This window comes from Choloepus didactylus, chromosome 26 (genome assembly GCF_015220235.1).
Source record: "Choloepus didactylus isolate mChoDid1 chromosome 26, mChoDid1.pri, whole genome shotgun sequence".
NCBI classification, from domain to species: domain Eukaryota; kingdom Metazoa; phylum Chordata; class Mammalia; order Pilosa; family Megalonychidae; genus Choloepus; species Choloepus didactylus.
This window is the reverse complement of record NC_051332.1, coordinates 12823979-12850064: the sequence shown is the minus strand read 5'-3', so window position 1 is coordinate 12850064 and position 26086 is coordinate 12823979. Positions and strand designations below refer to the sequence as shown.

The following is a 26086-nucleotide window of genomic DNA, read 5'->3' as shown; positions in this document are numbered from 1 at the left end:
AATGGTGCCATATGGGGGACTGGGTGTGGGTCTCTGCTACTGGCAGATTGGACACTCAGCAGGGGCTGTACCCAGGTTGGCCTTGGTGAGTGGACATCCATGTTGCTGAACCCATGCATAACCTCCATCCCTACCACCAGGAACATTTTGTTCATATGCCAATTGGGCAATGACTGGAGTGGCTGGAGAAAGACGCTGATAAGTATCCACCAAACAGGTCATTGCATCCAGTTGATTATTCAAATCTTCTGCTGAAGTCATTCTCTGGTGAGCATTAACATGGGACACAGATATCTTCACTTTTTATGCCCACTCAGAAAGTTCTATCCACATACCTCTTCAGCAGACTTCTTTGTCACCAAATTTCCAATCATGTTCCTTCCAAGTTCCTGATGATCCAGCTAAACCATTAAGCAACAGCTCATGATTCAGTATACAAGCACACCTCTGACCAGTTCTCCTTCCAAACAAAGTGAACAACAAGTCTCACTACTCAGAGATCTGCCCATTGGAAGGATTTCCCCTCACAACTGTCCTTCAGGGACATCCCAGAAAGGGGCTGCAGTGCTGCAGCTCTCCACATTTGGGTGGTTCCTGCATATCATGAAGAACAATCTGTAAACCAAGCCCATGTTTTCTCTTCCTCAGTCAATTGATTGTAAGGAACTACCCAAGATGCCATAGCTGTGGGCTGGGAAACAGAAGGTAATGTGGCATGAGTGGGGGCCGTGGGTATTTGGGACACTTCCTCATGTAACTTACTTTTTCCTTCAGGACCATTTGAGCTCTATCTCATATATACCTGTGATGCAAAGACATTTGTGGCTGGTTAATAAACCAACAGGCTGGTTTATTAAATCATCAGTCAATCGTCTGCAGCTGTGACTGATGACTCACCAAAGGGCATGTCTTCCACAATGAGAGAATGCAATAAGCTGGATTTAATCCAATTAATCAGTTGAAGACCTATAAGCAAGATAGATAGAGGACATTCACTTCTTCAGCTGCCCAGCAAAGCATTTCCTGAGGAGTTCATTGAAGTCGCTGGTTCATTTCCTGAGGAGTTCATCAAACAGGTTCATTGAAGATCCCAGTTCATTTCCTGAGGAGTTCATCAAAGTTGCCAGTTCATTTCCTAAGGAGTTCATTAGACATCTTCCTTGGAGTTGACAGTTTGTTGACTGCTCTACAGAATATGGACTCATGCATACCCACAGTTGCATGAGTCACTTTTTATAAATTTTATAGTCATAGACACCTCTCATTGATTCTGTTTCCCTAGAGAACCCTAACTAATACAACTTGGTACCAGGAGTGGGGTCTCTGCCCAGTTATCTTGCCTCATCAGACCACTGTTACAGGAATTGCACATTCTTAGTTCTTATCCAGCATTGAGTTATCACTATTAAGTCCTCAGTCCCCCAGGGATGAGGGAGTGCCCCAGCTATTCAAGATAATCAGGGCTGATTAGCATGCTGGGATAGAAATTCTGTTTCTTGCCTCCTGGCATACCAGCATAAGCAGGCCAAAAACAACATACATATATATGTACATGTACAAGAACCACCCTTGTCCCAAATTAGGTCCTCTTTGATACTGACAACTCAAGGTGATGGCCAGCCATATTCATGGAAAAAGCCATAAAATAGGAGAGTGCATGGAGAGGCTCCAGAAATGCTGTTGCAGCCATCCTCAGTCCATGATTAATAGCCATCTTCTTCCTTTGCTGCTTATTGTAGATTCCTCTCAGGTGGCACTGTGGAAAGACTGTGTACCCTGAGGGGACAATCAGAATTTCTCTGTGGGGTCTGTCAAGATATTCCTTCTAAGGTGAAGGATAAGGTGTTGCATCTGGCCCCTCCTATGACCAAAAAAGAAGCACAAGAGTTAGTTGGATTTTGGAGACAACATATTCCTCATTTAGGTGTGCTACTCCAGCCCATTTACTGAGCAATCAGAAAAGCTTCTAGTTTTGAGTGGGGACCAGAACAAGATGAGGCTCTGTGACAGGTCCAGGCTGCTGTGCAAGCTGCTCTGCCACTTGGACCATATGGTCCAGCTGACCCAATGGTGCTGGAAGTGTCTGTGGCAAATAGAGATGCTGTTTGGAGCCTTTGGCAGGCTTCTATAGGAGAATCACAACACAGGCTCTTAGGATTTTGGAGTAAAGTTTTACCATCCTCTGCAGATAGCTACTCTCCATTTGAGAAACAGCTGTTAGCCTGCTACTGGGCCTTAATAGAGACAGAATGCTTAACCATGGGCCACCAAGTTATCATGAGCCCTGAGTTACCTATCATGGGCTGGGCATTGCCTGACCCACCAAGCCATAAAGTTGGGCATGCACAGCAGCACTCCATCATAAAATGGAAATGGTATATATGAGATAGAGCTCAAGCAGGTCCTGAAGGTACAAGTAAGTTACATGAGGAAGTGGCCCAAAAACCCATGTTCCCCACTCCTTCCACCTTACTTTCTCTTTCCCAGCCCACAGCTATGGCACCTTGGGGAGTTCCTTACAATCAGATGACTGAGGAAGAGAAAACTTGGGCCTGGTTTACACATGGTTCTGCACAATACGCAGGCACCACCCAAATGTGGAGAGCTGCAGCACTGCAGCCTGGTGAGGGGAAATCCTCCCAGTGAGCAGAACTTTGAGCAGTGCACCTGGTTGTTCACTTTGCTTGGAAGGAGAACTGGCCAGAGGTACATTTGTATACTGATTCCTGGGCTGTTGCTAATGATTTGGCTGGATGGTCAGGGACTTGGAAGGAACATGGTTGGAAGATTGGTGACAAAGAAGTCTGGGGAAGGGGTATGTGGATAGACCTTTCTGAGTGGGCAAACAACATGAAGATATTTGTGTCCCACCTGAATTCTCACCAGAGGATGACTGCAGCAGAAGATTTTAATAACCATGTGGATAAAATGACCCATTTGGTAGGTACCAATCAGCATCTTTCCCCAGCAACTCCTGTCATTGAACGATGGGCTCATGAGCAAAGTGGTCATGACAGTAAGGATGGAGGTTATGCATGGGCTCAGCAACATGGACTTCCAGTCACCAAGGCTGACATGGACACAGCCACTGCTGAGTGTCCAATCTGCAAGCAGCAGACACCCACACTCAGTCCCCAATATGGCACCTTTCCCTAAGGTGATCAGCCTGCTACCTGGTGGCAGGTTGATTACATTGGACCATGTCCATAATGGAAGGGGCAGGGATTTGTTCTTACTGGAATAGACACATAATCTGGATATGGGTTTTCCTTCCCTGCATGACATGCTTCTGCAGAAACTACCATCCATGGACTTACAGAATGTCTTATCCACCATCATGGTATTCCACACAGCATTGCTTCAGACCAAGGAACCCATTCACAGCAATTGAAGAGAGAGAATGGGTACATGCTCATGAAATTCTGTCGTCTTACCATGTTCCCCATCATCCAGAGGCATCTGGGTTGATAGAACAGTGGAATGACCTGTTGAAGACTCAAATTACAGCACCAACTAGGTGGCAATACCTTGCAGGGTTGGGGCCAAGTTCTCCAGGAGGCTGTATATGCTCTGAATCAGCATCCACTCTATGGTGCTCTTTCTCCCATAGCCAGGATTCATGGACCCAGTAATCAAGGGGTGGAAACAGGAGTGGCAGCACTCACTAACACTCCTAGTGATCTACTAGGTAAATTTTTGCTTCCTGTCCCTGCAAGCTTAAGCTTGGCTGGTCTACAGGTCTTGGTTCCAAAAGGATGAGTACTTCCACCAGGAAACACAACAATAATCTCATTGAACTGGAATTTAAGACTGCCACCTGGCCACTTTGGTCTTCTTATGCCTCTGAATCAATAGGCAACACTCTACTGTCTAGGGTGATTGATCCTGACTATCAAGGGGAAATAGCACTGCAACTACACAATGGAAGTAAAGAAGAGTTTTCCTGGAATACAGTAGATCACCTAGGGCATCTCTTAGTACTACCATACCCTGTGATTAAAGTCAATGGAAAACTGCAACAACCCAATCCAGGCAGGACTACCAGTGGCCAAGAAACTTCAGGAATGAAGGTTTGGGTCACCCCACCAGGCAAAGAATCATGGCCAACTGGAGTGCTTGCTGAGGGTAAAGGGAACATGGAATGGCTAGTGGAAGAAGGTAGTGATAAATATGAACTATGGCCGTGTGACCAGTTACAGAAATGAGGACTATGATGGCATGAACATTTTTTCCTTGTTTTATGATTATGTTTGTATTTGTCTGTAAAGCCAATATCTTTGCTTTCTTCTCTGTCATATCCCCTTATAATATGGCATAACCCATACTGTTCATTTTGCTGTATTTACACTAAGGAAATCAATTTTAAGCGCTAATGTCACCAAAGGACTTGCACCCTATTATGGAGAGATTTAGTGCATTTCCAGTTCTGTGCTGCACAGTGGAGTATTGTTAGGCAAAATATATGTCTGTTATTGTTATCTACTTAAAGTATGGTTTTAGGTGATATGTTTAACTGCCAAGTTGACAAGGGGTGTGCTGTGCTGGTTAGGTTCATGTGTCAACTTGGCCAGGTGATAGTGCCCAGCTGTCTGATCAAGCAAACACTGGCATAAGAATTGCTGTGAGGACATTTGTGGTTGGTTAATAAACCAACAAGATGGTTTATTAAATCTTTGTTGACTGCAGCTGTGACTGATGACCCACCAAAGGGCATGTCTTCCACAATGAGAGAATGCAATTGGCTGGATTTAATCCAGTTAATCAGTTGAAGACCTGTAAGCAAGATAGATAGAGGACCTTCACTTCTTCTTTGGCTGCCCAGCAAAGCATTTCCTGAGGAGTTCATTGATGTTGCCGGTTCATTTCCTGAGGAGATCATTGAAGTTGCTGGTTTGTTTCCTGAGGAGTTCAATGGATATCTTCCTTGCAGTTGGCAGTTTGCTGACTGCTCTACAGAATTTGAACTCCTACATACCTACAGTTGCATGAGTCACTTTTATAAATTTTATAGACATAGACATCTCTCATTGATTCTGTTTCCCTAGATAACCCTCACTAATACAATACCATTACCATTTTATGATACAGTGCTACTGTGCATGCTCAACTTTATGGATTGGTGGGGTGGACAACACCCAGCTCATGATAGATAACTCAGGTCTCATGGTAACTTGGTGTCCTATAGTTAAGTGTTCTGTCTCTTCTAAGGCACAATAGCAGGCCAAAAGTTCTTTCTCAAAAGGAAAGTAACTATCTATAGAGGATGGTAAGGCTTTACTCCAAAATCCTAATGAACTGTGTTGTGATTCTCTATAGAAGCCTGCCAAGGGCTCCAAACCGAATCTCTATTTATTATTGACACTTCCAGCACAATTGGATCAGCTGGATCATATAGTGAAAGGAGCAGAGCAGCTTACAGAGCAGCCTGGACCTGTCACAGAGCCTCAACTTCTTTTGGTCCCCACTGAAAACTAGAAACTTTTCTGGTCACTTGGTAAATGGGCTGGAGTAGCACACCCAAATGAGGAATATGTTGTCTCCAAAATCCAAACAGACAAACTAAGCCTTGTGCTTCTTTTTTGGTTGTAGAAGGGGCCTGATGCAATAGCTTATCCTTCAGCTTAGGAGGAATATCTAGACATGCCTCATACCACTGGACATCTAGCAATTTACTGAGCTGAAAATCCCTGTATTTTGTTTATTTATTTCCCATCCTCTGACACACTTTATCAACAAATCTAGAGTAGTTGCTACCTCTTGCTCACTAGGTCCAATCCACATGATGTCATCAATATAGTGGCCCAGTATGATGTCTTGGGAGGGAGAAACAATCAATAACTCTGCAGACAGTGTTATGACATAGGGCTGGAGAGTTGATATACCCCAGAGATAGCACACTGAATGTACACTGCTGGCCTTGCCAGCTGGATGCAAACTCTGGTGGCCCTTACTAACAGCTATTGAGAAACAAGCATTTGCCAGATCAATAGCTGCATATGAGGTAGAAGGGGTTTGGTTGATTTGCTCAAGCAATGATACCACATCTGGAACAGCAGCTGAAATTGGAGTCTCCACCTATATAAGCTTATGATAATCCACTGTCATCTTCCAAGACCCATATGTTTTCTTCACAGCCCAAATAGGAGAGTTGAATGGGATGTGGTGGGAATCACCACCCCAGCATCCTTCAATTACTTAAGAGTGCCATTAAACTGTGTAATCCCTTCAGGAATCTAGTATTGCCTCTGGTTTACTATTTTGCTAAACAGGGTCAGTTCTAGTGGCTTCCAATTGGCCTTTCCCACCATAGTAGTCCTCACTCCATGAGTCTGGGAACCAATGTGAGGATTCTGCCGGTTGCTGAGTATGTTAATTCCAATTATTCATTCTGAAACTGGAGAAATAATCACAGAATGGGTCTGGGGACCCACTGGACCCACTGTGAGATGGACCTGAGCTAAAACTCCATTGATCACCTGACCTCCATAATCCCCAAATCTGACTGGTGGACCAGAGTGACATTTTGAGTATCCTGAAATTAATGTCACTTCTGAATGAGTGTTTAATAATCCCCCAAATATCTGATCATTTCCTTTTTCCCAATGCAGTTACCCTGGAAAAAGGCTGTAGGTCCCCCTGGGGAAGGCTGGATGAAGATTAACAGTATAAATTTTGGAAATTGTAACAGGGTCCTTCCCCAAGGGTACCTGGTCTTCCCTTCATACTAAGGGCTCTGGAACTGTAAATTGTCTCAAGTCAGGAAATTGATTAAAGGGCCATGACTCTGTTTTTGTAAGTCAAGGTAGACTTTTGTTCAGTTGACCTAGAATTCTGCTGATTATACACTCAAACAAGAGTGTTGACTGACCAACTATTTTACTGCTAGGTACTCCATGATCTACTAGACAATGCCATAGGTCTCTGAGAGATTATTTTGACTGTTGTCTTGAGCCTGTTTTCCATTATGGTAGCCATGCCCACCTTGTCTTTGATGATTAACTGCTGTCACTTGGCTTCTGCTGACTCAGGATCCAATTACCCCCATTGTGTTTAAGGATTCCAGCTCAGTGCCAGCAGTTCCCACAGTAATATCTGGCCTACAGAGATTGGTGACTACAGAGTTTTTCAGAGATGATGGAGATAGTCTGGCAAACTTATTCCTCACATACCTGGTAAAAGTTGTGTCCTGTGGACATTCCAGTGTTGTGTGAGCAGGTCTTCCATGATAAATCCACTCTAACATTCCAATCTCTCTAAATCTTTGAATTCCCTCCTCTACATTATACCAGGGTAGTCCTGGCATTTCAACCTCAGGTAACAGCAGCCAACTTTTGATCCATGTTTCAGTCAACCACACAAAGTATTAATGCCTTTTCTAACACCTCAAGTTACAACATTGAATGCAGAATCTCTGCTTAGTAAGCCAATATCAATAAATTCAACCTGATCCAACTTCATATTCTTTCAACCATTATCCCACACCCTTAATATCCATTCCCATGAATATTCTCCTGATTTATGTCTGTGTAAATTGGAAACAGATTTTGGTACCAGAAACGTGGGGTGCTGCTGAGTTTGCAAATACCAAACACATTTGCAATCATGTTATTTAAGGATAGATTATAAATAAAGACATTTACACATTGATTACTTTGACAAAGAAGTACAATCATGTGTAAGTTTTTTTCATTTTTTAAAAGATCATACCTGTAGCTAAAGACTCTTCCAAATGAACATTTTTAATGAGTTCTCTGATGTTTCCTAATGGAAAATTATATCTAAAGTTTTTCTCACACAGGTGGCAGACATATGGTTTCTCCCCAGTGTGGCTTCTCTCATGTTGTGTAAGGTGAATATGCTGACTGAAGTATTTTCCACAAACATTGCAGACATATGGCTTCTCACCAGTGTGAATTCTCTCATGTTGCCTAAGGCTACCACATGTACTGAATGATTTCTGACACAAAGGGCAGGCATATGGTTTTTCTCCAGTGTGAATTCTCCCATGTTGTCTGAGGGCAGAACTATCAGTAAAGTCTTTCCCACATTGATAGCAGAATATGGTTTCTCCCAGTGTGAGTTCTCTTATGTTGTGTAAGGTGAATACATTGAAGAATTTTCTACAAACATCACAGACAAATGCTTTCTCCACAGTGAGTTCTCTCATGCTGCCTAAGGTTACCACAATGACTGAAGGATTTCCCACATAGAAGACAGATATATGGTTTCTCTTGAGCATGAGTTCTGTCATGTCTTTTGAGGGTAGAAATATCAGTGAAGTCTTTTTCACATAGATGGCAGACATATGGTTTCTCCCCAGTGTGAGTTCTCTCATGTTGCCTAAGGTGAGTATGTTGACTGAAGGATTTTCCACATAGATGGCAAACATACGGTTTCTCCCCAGTGTGTGTTCTCTCAAGTTGTTGGAGTGTAGAACTATCAGTGAAGTCTTTCCCTCATAGATGGCATCCATATGGCTTCTCTCCAGTGTATGTTTTCTCATGTTTTCTAAGGACAAAATTACCTCTAAAGACTTTTCCACATAGATGACAGTCATAAAACTTATGCCCAGTATGAATTTGCTTATGTTGACTAATGAATGAATGGTAACTGCATTTTTTTTGAAATTGTTTGTCCTCATAGGTTTTCTTTCCCTTGTAAATCAATGTGGAGTGAATAAAATCTCCCAAATCATTATTTTCAAAGTGATCCTCTCCAGTGTAAGAAATCTGCTGCTACAAATGAGAAGAGAGACTGTTAAAGTTATGATCACATATATGAATTAACTCAATTCCCTAGTCTAATCATTTATTGTCTCCAGTTTAAATTCATGTTAGTTACATGCACTTGCTGTGCTACATTTTTGTATGCAGAGATTTTCTCTTTTGTAGCATCTCAAAAGAAGAGCTATCTAATTAATTTTTAAAACTTCATTATATTTCAAAGAATAGATCTGTGAAACCCATTTATGCAATTGTCCTTTTATAAGACTTCAGGTTATGGTTTTCAGCTCAGTTTAACTTTTCCCATAATTGAAACTCTCCAAAAGTTTTTGATGGGGCAGTGTTTAATCCTGTCTTTAATTACAGTCAGATGATTGTGCTGAACTCCTAAATTATTCACCCCAGCTCTCAGTCTGGAAGACCAGTGCTCATATTCATGAAACTTACCTTTGACTGGATGGTAGATGTCTCCTTCTTGCAGATATGTTGCATGGTTATCATTTCTTCCTTTTTATGGTCATTTTCCCTGCCTGAAATAACTTTAAAAACATAGAGTGGCATCAGCAGAGTGAAATATTTGAAAACAAACCCCCCACTGTTCATGTGAGTATAGTCCAAATATTGTCACTTAAATGGGGAAAGAATGTAATATTAAGGTGTACTGTAGAAAGTGGAAATACTTTTCTAGAAATTGACAACTAAAATTTTTTCAGCATTAAAGTAAGGGAAAATTAAAAGATGTGATTTTAAGTAGTAAAGAGAGGGAAAATACTGAAAAAGGAAGACCAGAACAAGGGCCAAATGTGATAATTTAACTTCTAAAAGTATATAAGTATCACTTTCCCTAAATCAAGGACAATCACACGTGGATTGTTGACTAGAGATTGATATATGTATGGAATAATTACTCATTTGTGGAGTTTTTCCCCAAAGTCATAGCCCACATTTCAGAGAATATCATTAAATTAAGAAAATCCTCAGTAGATGTTTCTAAGGACTTTCTCATTCATTAACCAGGCCCCTCCTCATATTGAAGCATGGGGTCCCAGAATTCACCTGGACTCTGTCCTTGGAGAAATCCTAATCTTTCTCTCCACAGATTCTCTCTTTGTTCCAACTGGGAAAATACTTCCAATTTGCAGAGCTTATACCCTATTTATGAGAAACAGAAGGATATATTTTGAGTTTTGTATTGATACAAGTTCATGACCATCAAGTCCAGGGCAGACTATTAGGAACAATAAGGTAAGCTCTGAAGAGCAGCCCAAGAAAGTGTAATTTAAACACAGTATACTGATAATCCTGTTCCAGCAAAGGATGACTTGACCTTCAGACAAAGACATTAAAGACATGTTGATGCCCATGGTTAAATTCATAACTACAGTGTTCTCAGTCTTTTTATACAAGGAGAAATTATGACTCCACAGTAGTTTAAGAATATTTTATAAAAGAATCCAAGAAACATAAGGTCAACCAAAACAGTCCAAGTTCTATGTGCAAAAATAGTATGACTCCTATTTTTCTACTGTGTGCTCCACAGCACCTAGAGGATAATAATTATCTAGATAATATGTATTTTATCAACAGAAATAATATTCATTGAGTTCTCACACTTTTCTGAATTTTGGAGATTGAGCATCAAGAAAGAAATGAAATTTTAGACAGGGAAGATCACATGTCTCTGGTGTAACAAATGAGATGTGAGGCTTTTTCACAATGGGTTTGCCGCCAGAACACAGGTGTCATGAAAACCATCCCTGATTCTTAAGCCAAAATGGGAAAGGAAAAGACTCATATCAACATTGTCGTTATTGGACACATAGATTCGGGCAAATCCACCACTACTGGCCACCTGATCTACAAATGTGGTGGAATCGACAAAAGAACCATTGAAAAATTTGAGAAGGAGGCTGCTGAGATGGGAAAGGGGTTCTTCAAATATGCCTGGGTCTTGGATAAACTGAAAGCTGAACGTGAGCGTGGTATTACCATTGATATCTCCCTGTGGAAATTTGAGACCAGCAAGTACTATGTGACCATCATTGATGCCCCAGGGCACAGAGACTTTATTAAAAACATGATTACAGGCACATCTCAGGCTGACTGTGCTGTCCTGATTGTTGCTGCTGGTGTTGGTGAATTTGAAGCTGGTATCTCCAAGAATGGGCAGACCCATGAGCATGCTCTTCTGGCTTACACACTGGGTGTGAAACAACTAATTGTTGGTGTTAACAAAATGGATTCTACTGAGCCACCCTACAGCCAGAAGAGATACGAGGAAATCGTTAAGGAAGTCAGCACCTACATTAAGAAAATTGGCTACAACCCCGACACAGTAGCATTTGTGCCAATTTCTGGTTCGAATGGTGACAACATGCTGGAGCCAAGTGCTAACATGCCTTGGTTCAAGGGATGGAAAGTCACCTGCAAGGATGGCAATGCCAGTGGAACCACACTGCTTGAAGCTCTGGATTGCATCCTGCCACCTACTCGTCCAACTGACAAACCCTTGCGTCTGCCTCTTCAGGATGTCTACAAAATTGGTGGTATTGGTACTGTCCCTGTGGGCCGAGTGGACACTGGTGTTCTCAAACCGGGCATGGTGGTCACCTTTGCTCCAGTCAACGTTACAACTGAAGTCAAGTCTGTTGAGATGCACCATGAAGCTTTGAGTGAAGCTCTTCCCGGGGACAACGTGGGCTTCAATTTCAAGAACGTGTCTGTAAAAGATGTTCGTCGTGGCAATGTGGCTGGTGACAGCAAAAACGATCCACCGATGGAAGCAGCTGGTTTTACTGCTCAGGTGATTATTCTGAACCATCCAGGCCAAATCAGTGCTGGCTATGCACCTGTGCTGGATTGTCACACAGCTCACATTGCTTGCAAGTTTGCTGAGCTGAAGGAGAAGATTGATCGTCGTTCTGGTAAGAAGCTGGAAGATGGCCCCAAATTTCTGAAATCTGGTGATGCTGCCATCATTGATATGGTTCCTGGCAAGCCCATGTGTGTTGAGAGCTTCTCTGATTATCCTCCTCTGGGTCGTTTTGCTGTTCAGGATATGAGACAGACAGTTGCTGTGGGTGTCATCAAGGCTGTGGACAAGAAGGCTGCTGGAGCTGGCAAGGTCACCAAGTCTGCCCAGAAAGCTCAGAAGGCTAAATGAGTATTACCTATAACACCTGCCACTCCAGTTTTAATCAGTGGTGGAAGAACAGTCTCAGAACTGTTTGTCTCAATTGGCCATTTAAGTTTAATAGTAAAAGACTGGTTAATGATAACAATGCATCGTAAAACTTTCAGAAGGAAAGGAATGTTTTGTGGACCATTTGTTTTTGTGTGGCAGTTTTAAGTTATTAGTTTTTAAAATCAGTACTTTTTAAATGGAAACAATGACCAAAAATCTGTCACAGAATTTTGAGACCCATTAAAACAAAGTTTAATGAGAAACCTGTGTCTTCTTTTGAAAAGTCAGCCTTGAATTGCTCAGGCAAAAGACAAAGTGCTCATAACCTATTTCTGGTGTTTTATCCACTGAAATTTGATACGATAGTTCAGTTAAACAGTTTTTTTCAGGACAAATTGAGGGATTTTTCACCTAATTGGAGGGATCATCATTTAAGTTGATTTAAGTACTTAGTTAAAAAAATGGGGTGGTTTATTGGTGGCAACCTTAATGGAAAAGCAAAGGGTAATTTGTAATGTTCATAAGCTACCTTAGAAGGCCAAGTTCTGTTACAGAGGCCATGTGTTGCATATAGAATTTTAATTTTGTGTAGTTATGTCTATATCAATATTGAGTAAATGAGTTTATTGTATCTAGGAAAAATAAAAGATACTGGAAGTTGAATGTGTTTTCCTGTAACTTAAGAACTGGAACCCTACCATAGAGGAATTAAGCACCTAAAAGAGCAAGGTTGGGTATTAAGGTTGGAGATTAAAAGCCAAAGTTTGTATTGTATAGAAGAGGGGGAGGACCTATTGGTAACTGACTAGTTTGAAATGCTTTTCAAAAACTACCTGGAACAAGGTACTATGGAGAATGTTTCCCGTCATGAGTGATAATGAAAAATTATCCAGACAATTTGAAATAGCTAGAAATTGACACGAAGGGATGAATCTAACCTAGTCCTCTTAATCTAGTGGAATGATTTGCTAATTTAAGGTCCACACCTTAAATCCTACGGTTGGCTGATTATAACTGGTACTAGAGCAAGGAAATGGTCTCAACAGGTGGCTGGATTTTTTTGGTTGGTGGCATCCGTAGTAAGTTGGTGGTTTCTAATAGTTGCTAAGTGAAAGAAATAGCATGAAATGCAAATTTTTCTTGGTTTCTAATTCAGGTTTGAAATTTTGGCTTAAGCCCTTGAAATTACATCACAGCATTTGGGGGTTCTTGAGTTAGAAAGATTCTTAGTCCACCCAAAAGTTTTGACAATTTGACAATACATTAATAAGTGGCAAATTTTACTAAGGGAAATTTACACAATACAATGAAATGGCTTAAAACTGGCACTTTTTAAATATTGGACTGATAGAAGGTCCCATCAAGGTACTAAGACTTGAAAAGATGTAAGATGCTGCAGTTTTTAAATTAAACTAGCAGTAAATGTTTTTTATTCCTTTCCTGAAGAGTAAACTGGGCAAAAGCCACCCTACCTAACAGTTCTCCTGAGGCATTGACAAGGGCTATGAGCTAAATGACATACAGATATTTTGCCCGCACCTTCATAATCAGGTTGCCTACCTTTTGCTTGCTAAGATTAAATGAGACAAGTCCTGACCATAAATGGTGTAGTGAGCAAATATGGGACCTGGCTGTATCATTCACTGGGATAAATGTATTGTCCATCTCAAGGAATCTGTCTTAATTGGAGTTGCTGCCACTGTGGAATAGTACAGTAAGATGAATGATTAGTTCCCCAAAGTTTGAGTTGCATACTTAAGTTCACTAGTGCAGAAATTTGATAGTTAAGACAATTGTCTTGTTTGAGCACCCCTATAAAAGAAGTAAATTTAAGAATAAAGTATTTTTGCCTCTAAATTTCTGAGTTTCATACTGACCGTGTAGTGCTTTAACAAGTTTCAGGTGTTACAGGGTCGATTCCAAAAGTGAAACTGGAATAGCTCAATTGGTGGTTGGCTTTAAGCCATATATTTTGTTGGCCAGTTGTATTGGTTGTGAAGAACTTCAGATGACTTGTTGAAATTTACCCCCAGAAATTCTGGTGGGTTACGATATATAGAAGGGAATGGGAAAGGCATTCTGGTTCAGGACTTGGCTAAACACAGTTTAATACATTAAGGCATATCTGATAACTTAAATTACCCTCAAAATAGGTCCAAGATGATAACTGGGTTTTGGCCAAATAGACTGTAGCATGTCCCCTGATAGTTTGTCCTAGTAATTTTTACCTCCCAAGTCTTGAGTGCATCAGGAACTTGTAACTATGAGTCAACCCTGTTTCTGCTGCTAGTGAGACAAGATTTCTTACTGCTTTCTCCATTAAGAATGTTGATTTGTGTCAATAGGTTAGCATTTTAGCATTGGGTTGATCGGTTTGCCGACATTACATTAACATTTCAAACATTTATTATTTTGATTTACCACTTAAATATAATTTTTATTCATCCAGAGACCCTGATAACTAAGTATCTGACCTGGATCCGGTTAAGTATAGCTATCAAAACTTATGTATGGTCCCCCAAACAAATTACCTTAGATTTTTAATATTCATATTTAAGAGTTCCTAAAATTGCTAATTGACTACAATTTACAAATCCTGTAGGAAATCTCATGATACATTGCTGTATTAGGTTGAATAAGCTTGAAGTCTGATAATGGCAACAAAGTTGGCAGCATTTTTTTCCCCAGGAGCATGGGAACTGGTTTGCTTGCTGGGTTCTGGTTCTGTCCAATAAAGACTATTGACTAGACAAAAAAAAAAAAAAAATGAGATGTGAGGAAAAAGTGAAAAGGTACAGTTTCTTTTCTTTCAAGTAGTTAGAACATTTATGAAAGATTCAGAGCAGATCTCAGGGTGGCATATGGGGAATTTGTTTAGGTACTTGAATAAATTGATGATAGATTAAATAGATCAATGGATGGGTGGATGGATGGAAAGACAAATATCTAGATACATAGATGTATAAATGATAGAGAAAATATTGAGAAACTCTCCCACAGTCACCAGATGATTGATATTCTTCAGCATAACATCTCTGAACAGCTTTCTCTGGGTTGTGTCCAGAAAGGCCCACTCTTCCCTGGAAAAGTCTATAGCCACATCATTGAAGGTCACTGATTCCTAAACATAAACTCATTTGGGTTCAGACACTTCTATCCTGGCAAATATCCATAGTAGATTGGTTGAAATGGCGACACTGTGAAAGAGAGGGTTTTGTATATATAAAAATCTTAAACTGTGTTTGGGATTCCAGTTAGATCATTTTTACTGCTAACCTGGCCTCCATCCTTCAGATACATTCAGAGAGTCATGCACACTCTGAATACATAAGTCTTCACCATAAGGCAATATTGCATAACATGGTGTGATATAATCTGGAAGTTTGCCAAGAAACTGATAATAATGACTTCCAGATGGTGATCATGCAATTTGCTCTTGAGTATCCATAACCAAATCTCCTCCATAAATTTGAAGTAAATCCACAGATCCATCATAAGGGAAGCATTATTAGTCATCTACCACTTTCTAACATAATGATTGTTCACTTATCCCCCTCTGTCTTATGAAAATATTTTTGTGTTCTGCCTTAACATCCATGTTAGTTCACCAAGCCATTTGCCTCAACATTGATCTGTGGAATAGTTCACTGTTTTCCATTCCCACAGCCTAAGCTCCCCAGAAATAAAACCTACATATTTGGTCACCACCTCCATCACTGGCATGCTTCACTGTGAACCCACAGGTGGTCATAAATAGTAAGGTAACCATCCCCAAAACCCTGGGACCCCAAGTACACTTCTCTTTTCACAGGCATTTGCTTTAAACTAACCAGTCACTGACTTCTCTGGAAAATATACTAATCTACACCTCTGACCCACATTAAAAGCACAAACCCATGCTTCCCTTTTGCTCTGCTGGAGTGGTGTGCATCACAACCATGGCTGTTCACACTTTCCACCAACTCCACATGGCACCCATCTCACCATAGTGCTTGGGAGTAATAAACTACATTTTCATGTATTTTTGTTTCATTCTCCCATTGTGTGATATCTGACCTCCACCTGGACAAAAGTTGGAAATCCAACTTAACCAAATTGAGGTACATGCAATGATCTCAGTTTTCTTGTCTATGAAATGGTTTAACAAAAATGTTACAAGTTTTGAAAAATCCAATGAGCTGATGATTCCTATCCAGTCAAGACTTGTTAAGTACAAGTGATAAATCTATTGTTCATTAAAATGGCAGAAAGACTTGAAGCAATGTACAAACTTCTGCAGAACTCTACAGGCTTTATACAGAACTTGGGATCAGTAGGCTCTTCCTCTTTCAATGCTATAAAAGTCAGGTTTTTATTAGGATGTTATGGTAGGCTCTTCAGTAGCAAAATTCAGGGCCTCTTGTGACTGTTATACTAAAGAATAGTCCTAGGCTGACTCTACTTGTTTTAGGAGGCCTCCCATACTCAATATCCTCCTGGATATCCAAACTGGTTTTCATTGTGTCTCTTGCATATTCATCTTGACTGTCAATTCAAGGATAAATAGGATCTTCATTGGTTATAGTCTCTCTATCACTAGTTCCTCAAATAGTTTCACTGGTCCCAAAATTTTATTCTACCTACAATACTCCTCCTGTGTGCACAGCTTAAAATAAGGAAGGAAACATTATTACCTGTTCATTGCTTCCCCTTACCAAAGTTGTACAACTATTATCTAAAAGAAAGAAAATTGTTAACTGGGGACAAGAAGGTAATAAGAATTTCAAACATATTTTCAAATATGAAAATATATTCTATGAAAACTGTAAGTTTACTATTGGATAAAATAAATACATTAATTTTCATTGCTTTTTCTTGTGCTCTCCTTAACATGACATAACCCCCAGCACTCATAACACTGGACTGATCAAACTCACCTGATAAAGAAATTGCCTCCTTATTAGACTCTTATGTTGTGCAATTTCTCTCTCTATCCCTTGTGTTCACCACAATGCTAAGCACATGTCTACAACTAACATAGTGAATGGGTGAATTACTTCCTCAGTGATGTCATAGACTGCATGAAGAAAATAAATCCTTTCACACCTCTTCTGTGAATAGACAGTCTTAATAGAAAGAGGCTAGAAGAAATTAGTGTAAATGGTAGTGGAAAGATTGTTTCTTACTTCCTGGCCCACCATAATTATACCAGAGTCCTGGTTATACTTAAGTGGAATTCAAATATGTGAATATCTCATGAGTATACTTAGAATGTGCCAGGCCAGTCATGGAATTCTGCATATTCCTGTATGGGTTTCATTTCAGTAGAAATTCCCTACTCACCAGTGGTTGCATTGTCAATAGTTCCAAAATCAACAGTCTTCCTCCAGTTTTTCACTCTCAGGCAGTCCAAGCACTAAGCATCCAAAGTTAAGGATGGAGAAAGAAGCCATGAGGCTGAAAACTTGTCCACAATTTCCAGACCCAACTGTCACCTGTTACCAAAGCTTCACCTGGAAGTACTCCTCCCCCCATCCCAACCAACAGAAACATGTAGTATCCTCTAAGAGAAGCAGGGGAAGACTCATCTCTTAAACTCAAATATAAGAAGGCTATGGCTCATGTTTCTAATAAGGAAAATGTGAAAGTGTGTTTCATGTGTTACTATCCCATGGTACACAGAGTTTTTAAATCCCCTCCATGATTCATAAATAGGTATATCTAACTCCTACCACATGTGGATTTTGGTCTTCCCATGCAGGTAAATATTGTGGAAATTCTCAGATTTACATATTCTTGGTTTATGCTCTATCATTGGTTCTCCAACACCTGTCCCTGCCCTCTGGACCCTCACATGCTTCCTGCTATATCCTGCCCCTGGCCTTCTCTGTGGGATTGCCCTAAATTTTCTTGTTTCAACTCCTGAGGGTTTCTTGAAAGATCACTCCTTCAACCCCCTCAACATTGACTTTCAGATATTTCCCTAATAGATTTGTATATCTATCCTGTAACTTCAAAATTATTTCATGATGGGGTTAATCAATTCAAGGACTCACTTCATTTAGAAGGATCAGTGATATCCATTCTCCAAATCAAGACCTCAAAATCCCTTGTGTAAGAAAGTAACAGAAGCATGTGGGTCATAAATGTTCTGTCATGCCCCACAATCCTCAGATGGCAAGAAGGCTCATAAAATATACAATGATGGGGTTTGTGAGTGTATTTAGTTTGTCCACTTCATACTTTAGTAAAGTGGTTGCTGTAGTCCTGTCCCATATTAATAATCATTTGTGGGAGCATCCCTGTATTTCTCTTTCTCTCTCTGTAAACATGGTGTGTGTATAGGTGTGTGTGTGAGTGAAAGTATTAATCATTTATAACCATTAAATTATCCCCTAAAACACTGCTAATGATTGTGCCAATTTGGATGCATTACATCCACGAAAATGCCATGGTCTTTGGTACAGTCTTGTGGGGGCAGATCCATTAGTGTTGATTAGGTTGGAACCCTCTGATTAAGTGTTTCCATGGAGTTGTGACTCAATCAGCTGTGATTGAAATATTTGATTGGATAATTTCCATGGAGATGCTACCCTGCCTATTCAGGGTGAGTGTTAATTGGATCATTGGAGTAATATAAAGGAATTCACAGACAGAAGGAACACAGAACAGCTAAAAATGACAGTTTGGAGAGCAACTGAGAATGATATTTTGAAGAGGAGCTGCAGCTAAGAGAGGACAAAAGACCCCAAGAGCAACATTTTGGAGAATGCCACTTTGAAATGCAACCTGGGAGCAAGCACACACCAGCCATGTGCCTTCTGAGCTAACAGAGGTTTTCTGGATGCAAATGGCCATCCTTCAGGGAAGGTACTCTATTGTTGAAACCTTACCTTGGACACTTTATGGCCTTAAGACTGTAACTTTGTAACCCAATAAATCCCCTTTATAAAAACCAATCTGTTACTGGTATTTTGCATTCTGGCAGCATTAGCAAACTAGAACAATGATTAAATGTATTTCATGGACAAATGATGGTAATTTTTCATAAACAACAGTAAACTTAAATCATCCATTTTTATGTGAGGTCCAGAAAAAAAAGAAAAAAATAAGTGTATTAGGTGTAACTCTGCTTGGTGATTAACTGCATTTGCTTATTTAATCCTCACAATAATCCTGATGTTTATGGTTTGTTTACCAAGTTAAAAAATGACATGATCAGTTGTTAAGAAAATTTTAGTATAATTACAAAATTACATGGCTAGAAAATTATACAGCTAGAATTAGAATTTTGCTCTGCCTGTCTGCCAACCTTAAATTCCCAGAGTGTTACACACCACTCAGAGGTTTTTACATGGAATGTCCCTTTCCCATCAAACATCAGAGGTCCCACTTTGTGGCCACAAACTTCTCTCCTAGTTTTTCCACAAAAATACTCCCTATACCCAGATTCTCCTTCTGCATGGGGACCTACAGCGCATTGGCCCCTCTCAACAAATGTTATCCTCTATCTCTCAATTTTTACTGTACAGTTCAGTCCACAGTTTGTAATTTCAACAGATACTTAACAAGATCAACATTATGTCCCTCTTTTTACCACACCTATCAATCCAACCCTCAATACTCAGTAATTCCAAATACATGCAATTATCCATGACTCCATCTGGCACAGTACTTGAGATATTGATCCAGGTCTAAATACAGATTCACAACTCCTAGAGTTTTCAATTTTACCCAGAAATCATACTATCACTTGCTAATTAAATCATTCCTGCATACTCCATAAGTAATCCAAATCTCCATACCTTTTGAATCTCATGTAATGTTATCATTTCCTTTCATTTTCAACAGATGAGATTACCTCCCCCTAAGCATATGGATTATGTAATTTACCAAATTACATGATAAAAACCATAATATCTTTGATATCCCCAAATGCTTACACATTGGTTACTCCTCTCCTATTAAATAGAAAAGCCATGATACCTCTGGCTAAGTCCAATGTCTCCAATTGATATCAAATTCATGTTTTGTTGTAAGCTATATTATTGATTATAAATTAAACCTCCCTTAACAGAAACCTCTCCTTTCTTCACTTTCCAACTCACCATTTAAACTCATTTGTACTCTCCCATGTTAAAAAAATAGCAAAACTCCTCTATATGTAGTTTCTTTCAAGTTTTTGCTCTCCAGATCCTTCCTTAATGAACTGAAAGTGCACCAAACATAGCCTCACATGCATCTCACACTTTGACTCACTAAAACCAACACTGATGTCCTCATTCATAAAACTTGGGAGATCATTAATGACCTCCCTATAAATAAATTGTTACTTGGAACCAAAGAATTGGACCATAATCTCCATTTTGGAACTTTCCTTCTCTTCACTTTCTCTGACATCACAGTCTCCTGACTATATTCAAACCACTCTAGACCTTCCTTCCCCATGTCCATTGCAAAGAACTCCTCAAACAACAGTATTGGAACATCTTGAAACTAAATCCTAGCCCCTTTTGTCTCCTTATTTTATGCACTGCACTGGCCTGTTCATACATTTATTCAATTTCATTAATTCTTCCATTGCTATCTCTAAATTGAAAGTGTCAAAACACTTATCTGGGTACCATTTCTGAGTTATCATGGCTACTTGCTTAATTACATGTACCTAAAATGAAATATAATGCAAGACATTACCTCTTTTACCCCCCAAATATAAATATTACTCCTCCTCAGTCTCCAAACTTTGTTAAAGTCTCCATCAGGCATTCAGAGTTTGATTTTCACATGCCTTTCTGAAACCATGAAAGAAAATTAAACATTGCTATTCTCTCTACCGAGTACTATTTTCATTCTTATTTCCACCCCAATCTACAAACATACCTTCCCATCCCATATTCACTGTCTTTCAATCACATTTTAAATATCATTTCCTCAGAGATCACTTCACCAAATTCCAATCAAAGTTAGCCTTTCTCATCCACCTCCACTTAATCACTATCCTATTACTCCTTCAGGCAACTTATTGAATTTCCCAGTTATAATATAAGTCTACCTATCTATCTACCTACCTACCTACCTACCTACCTATCTATCTATCTATCCCTCCATTTGTTTATGTGCTTCTGTTTTAAATACAGAAAACAATTCCACTGTTCTAAATGAAGAAAAATCTACCTCTGAATGGTAACATCAGACCGGTTTCCATTTGACCACTAGTGATACATTTTAAATACAGTGAAATATCATGTTACAACCCTCTAACCTACCCTCATAACCTACCTACACCAAATGTCTAAGTCAGATTAAGCAATTACCTTCTCGCTATATTTTTATTTATGTTAAAAGGAGTTCTGTTCCTCCTGGTAAAAATTCTCTCTGACACTCACCAGAACTCAAATACATTGGAAAAGACAATGAAGCAAACTCTTTATTGAGTATACTGCATCTAAACTGTAGAGCTCAGAGCTTCTTTCTTTCTCTAGCAAAAACACTGTTTTGAAGGGAAACTCTTATGCTATTCACAACTTCAGGAGACATAAAATCTGAGAACCCTCCTTGATTAACTGGAATGAAAATCATGATAAGTCTAATGAATTTATGTTTATTTTATAAAATATTTACCCTCTAATTAGGCAAATTGTGTAAATGAAATAAAGGAAAACAGGTTAATTACACCATTCTAATGTCTGAAAGGCAACCTGTATTAGGGTTCTCTAGGGAAAGAGAATCAACAAGAGATATCTATAAATAAAAGATTTATAAAAGTGTCTCATGCAATTGTGGGTAGGCATGAGTCCAAATTCCACAGGCTAGACAACAGACTGGCCACTCTGATGAATGTTTTCAATGAACTCCTGAGGCAATGAGCTGGTGACTTCAATGAACTCTTCAGGAAATACTTCACTGGTCAGCTGAAGAAGTGAAGGTCCTCTATCTGTCTTGCTTAAAAGTCTTCAACTGATTGGGTTAAATCCAGCTGACTGCATTCTCTCATTGTGGAAGATTTAGCTTTTGTTGATTTAATCAGTAACAGCTGCAGCCAATTGATGATTTAATAAACCAGCCTTCTGGTTTATCAACCAGCCACAAATGTCCTTGCAGTAATGGTTAGGCCACTGCTTGCTTGACCAGACACCTGAGTGCCATAACCTGGCCAAGTTGACACATGAACCTAACCATCACACAACCCTTATGTGATTTCTCAGCAGCCTCATTGTTTTGTGGATTTTGGTGGTTCTGAGCAGTAATATAGACAATCTGCAGAAAGAGAATCCTTCCAGTTTTTTGTTTTTCTTCCTGTTAGAAGACTCACATTCTACCAAATTTCTCTCAGGATGTGGGCATCAGTGTGACTCTCTATAAAGAGAGATATGTTTGTGCTGAAAGTTTATATTCAAGGAAAAAGTATATTACACCATTTTAGAATGTACATTTTTTACCACCAAGAGAAAGAAAGAACATTCAGTGTAGGTCTCTTCAAGTAAAGTTTAGCTGATGTCCTAAGGACAAAAATGCCTACAAGCTTCAAAATATTAAGGATTCCTGGGGTAAATGAGAGCTTCATTATTGACTTCCCTACAAATAGTATGTGTACTGACAAATTAAAAAAAAATTCACACAATTGAAAAATCAGTATCTCTTTAGATATAAAGAATATATCATTTCTTAAGAAAAAGTCAAAAAATTATTTTCATTTTAGCCACTGACACTTGACACTGAAATGAATAATTTGTCATTTTATTTTTTAAATGCACTCTCCTGAAATTGACAAAAAGTAGTATGATTATTTTACTTACAAGGATTTTAGGTCCTCATATATTAAATTTCCATGGTTCTCTTATATGCTCCACTGTTTTCTAAGTCTAGTTACTCTGCAAATTGCTTTAGGTAAGTGATGGCCCCCTTTTATCATAAATGAATATATAATAAGGCATAAATGAATACATGTTTGAGGTCAACTCTGGGGAAATAGATGAAGTAAATAGAGAAATAAGAACAGAAAATAGTAAAATTTAAAGATTTTGAGGTATTGCTTTGAGGAAAAATATGTTTGAAGATTGAAAGTATTTACAAAATGGGAATTAGTGAGGCTGGTTGACATCTAATTAAATTAAATGTTGAACTCACCAGAAACCAAACTGTAGGAGCCAGTGAAGTCAACTAGATTCTGAATTTCCTCAAGAAAACAGCACTTTGCTCTTCTCATAAAATCCTGTATTGTTCAGCTTCTTCTTCTCTGGTGAATTGCCACCTCTGTTGTGTCTTCCTTTTATATAGGGGTAAACAGCCAGTGAACCTAATCTGTGCTACATTAGAGGGGACACACCCTAATTACACAGCTATTAAATCTATTCAACACTTCATTCTGTGGGACACACCCTATTCCTTTGATAGGATTTATCAATTAAAATTATAAGCTTCATAAAATGTTGAACATATTTTTCCTTTATTCATTCAATACTTTTGACTGAATTCTCTCTACCAGATAATTTCTGGAACCAGAGATACAGCAGATAATCAGACACACTGGAGTTTTATGGACAAAACCCTGAAATTCCCTGGAGGAAGGTTGTAATTAAAAATAAAGAGCAGGAGAGTCCCTTTGAGAAACAATCTGAGCAATTCCTTCCTTCCAACCTTCTACCAAGACTAAGGTGTTAGGCAAAACTCAAAACTCCCTACCCCCAACACATACAAAATACACCCTTAGAAGCTCTCCCACAACACACATAACTGTTTACATAAAACCCACTCTTAGCTAACATAGTCTGAGCAGGAACAAAAAATTTCCATAATGCAATAATCTCCCTGATGTCAGCTCCTTATCTTAATCCTGAACACCCCTAACGTCAACTCCGTATTTACCCTGAAATCAACTCCTTTTCCTACTCTGAGCAAACCAATCCCCTGATACAACTCCTGATTCTCTCTGTACCCACCAACAATTATTCCACCAAGCCCCTTCATGAAAAGCTATACAACTGTACTCCCACCTTTGTTGGGGGCTTTTGCCACTCTTAGGCTTCAGCCACCTGCACATGGCTACAACAAAACTTTCTCCAATTGAGCTTTGATCTCTTCTTTTCCTGGCCAAAAAAACTTAACATAAGGTTTGTTGGTGATTTATATATATTTAAATTTCTTTTCTTCCCGCTCTAAGCAAACAAACAAATACCCTTGAGTATCCACCAGGAGGCGCCGGTGGCGGCGGCTAGAGACCTGCTGTACCTTCTTGGTTAGAAAGGCCGAGATGGATGCAGCAGGGATGGTGCAGGGCTTCCTTTTTAAAGAATCACTGTGATGGAAGGGAGCAGAACTACGTTATTTTAGGGAGGCCTTACCGCACTGCCCCTCCCACATGTAGGTAGCGTCTGGTGTATTTGCGCACCACTCGTTGGTCGCATGGGAAGGCTCTGGCTGCACCTGGGGCTCCAGTTGCTGGTGCAGCCCGGAGTAATGGACACTTGGCGGCACCTGGATTGAAGTGATGCAAGGGAGAGTGGCGAGCTGTGAACAAATCCTCTGTTGTGGGGCGGAGTCCGGGTCCTGAAACTCCTCAAAAGGGTGGGGCCCCAGCCTTGGTGGACCGGGTGCCTGAAGAGTAGAAGGCAGGAGACTGTCAGTTTTGAAGCAGACAGGACCGCCGCGTTTGTGCACCGTGACGCCCAGGGCGCCCAGCAGCCGGCGACCTCATTGGCATTGGCTTCCGTGGCTTTATCCTGCAAGGCAGAAGTTCCGTGTGCGGCAATAGAAGATGTGAGATGGGAGCATTCCGCTCTACTGCACCTCGACCACCTCTTCAACTGCAACTGATTGGAGGCAGAAGGCAGCCTCTAAGTGCTGACCAGCCCCTTTCCTGCCTCCTTGCCAGAAGCTTGCATCCACTGCAACTTTAAACCTGTGGAGCTGCTGCCATCAACTCTGTGGAGCCCTCCACTGGCGGACCAGGTGCAGGAGGCCCCAGGTCGCTCCATTGGAGTGGCCACTGGACTGTACCAGGTGAACGAAGAGGAGAGGCATGCCAAGCTTCATCAAAGCAGGATGAGCACGAGCAGATCCTGCAGGAGGAGAAACAGCACCTCTTCATGCCCCTGGGTGCTGGGTTGTCACGGCCTCCAGACATTGGCCTTGAGCTCGAGCAGCAGCAGTAGCTGCAGCAGCGCTAGCCTCCTGGCCTCACCTCCACCTCGTGGCCTACAAAGCCTCCTCCAGCCCCTCCCTAGCTGGCAGACAGGTAGGAAGATCCACTTCCAGTACTTACTATCCCACCTGCATGAGGGTACCCTCAGCTCAGAGTCCCATGCATCATTGTCCTACAGCAGAGAGAGCCAGCAGGAACTGAGCTGGCCACAGGGGTCCTGGCCAGAAACAACTGCCTTGCTGGTTTGGCATCCTCTGCCTCCAATCCTCTAGGCTGCCTGTGTGCCCTGGCCCAGGTTCCACTCAATGGCTGCAGCTTCAGTCTTCACAACCACAAAGGGACCTCCCACTGCCTTTAGTGCAGCCCTGACCCTTGTCTGCTTGGTTGCAGAGCGCTCATGGACCCCTTGGCTCTGTGCCCAGCAGATGCCTGGGAATTTTCCTGGAGGACTAGGACTGAAGGGTCCAGGTGAAGTTGCCTGCTGCAGATGAACACCAGGCACATCTGGGTGAAGGTGACTTTGCAATCAAGACTCTCCCTGTGCTGCATAAGTGTATGATCTTTTGTTTGTTGTGTCCACTTTGCTTCCTTTTGTTTCAATTAGTCTATTGTGTAATAAGGCTAATTGAGTTGATCCTGGGGTTATGCATGCAGACTTGGTGGGTTTGAGCCCCACTATCTGTGACCCTGGATTTGTGGTTTTCCTATTTAATTTTGTGTGGTTTGCATTGCTTGCATTTGTGTGAGGAACCAGTTGTATTTGAGGAGCTCCTACTCTGATGTTCTGTCTTTGTGATTTCTGTTGGTCTTGCTCAGCCATGGGAAACTCTCAACGTGTGCTGGCTACATCTCCCTTGGGAACTATTCTTAATGATTGGTCTAAATTTGGAGAATGTCATTTAAAGAAGGAACTGTTAATACACTATTGCAAATCTCTGTGGCCACAATATAAATTAAGTAAAGAGGTGAAGTTGCTAGAGAATGGGGCTCTTGACCTCCAGGTTATTATCCAATTAGAGATACACTGCAAGAAAAACAAGAGGTTAGAAGATGTGCCTT

At 40.4% G+C, this 26086-nt stretch overlaps 1 protein-coding gene across 1 annotated transcript; it reads left to right on the top strand.

Moving 5' to 3' along the window:
- The first annotated feature begins 10482 nt into the window (after window positions 1–10482).
- On the top strand, window positions 10483–12986 carry LOC119520860 (elongation factor 1-alpha 1-like). Its single transcript, XM_037818740.1, has one exon. The coding sequence runs from the start codon at window positions 10498–10500 to the stop codon at window positions 11884–11886; it is 1389 nt and encodes a 462-aa protein (XP_037674668.1). The 5' UTR covers window positions 10483–10497; the 3' UTR covers window positions 11887–12986.
- The last annotated feature ends 13100 nt before the right edge of the window (window positions 12987–26086 follow it).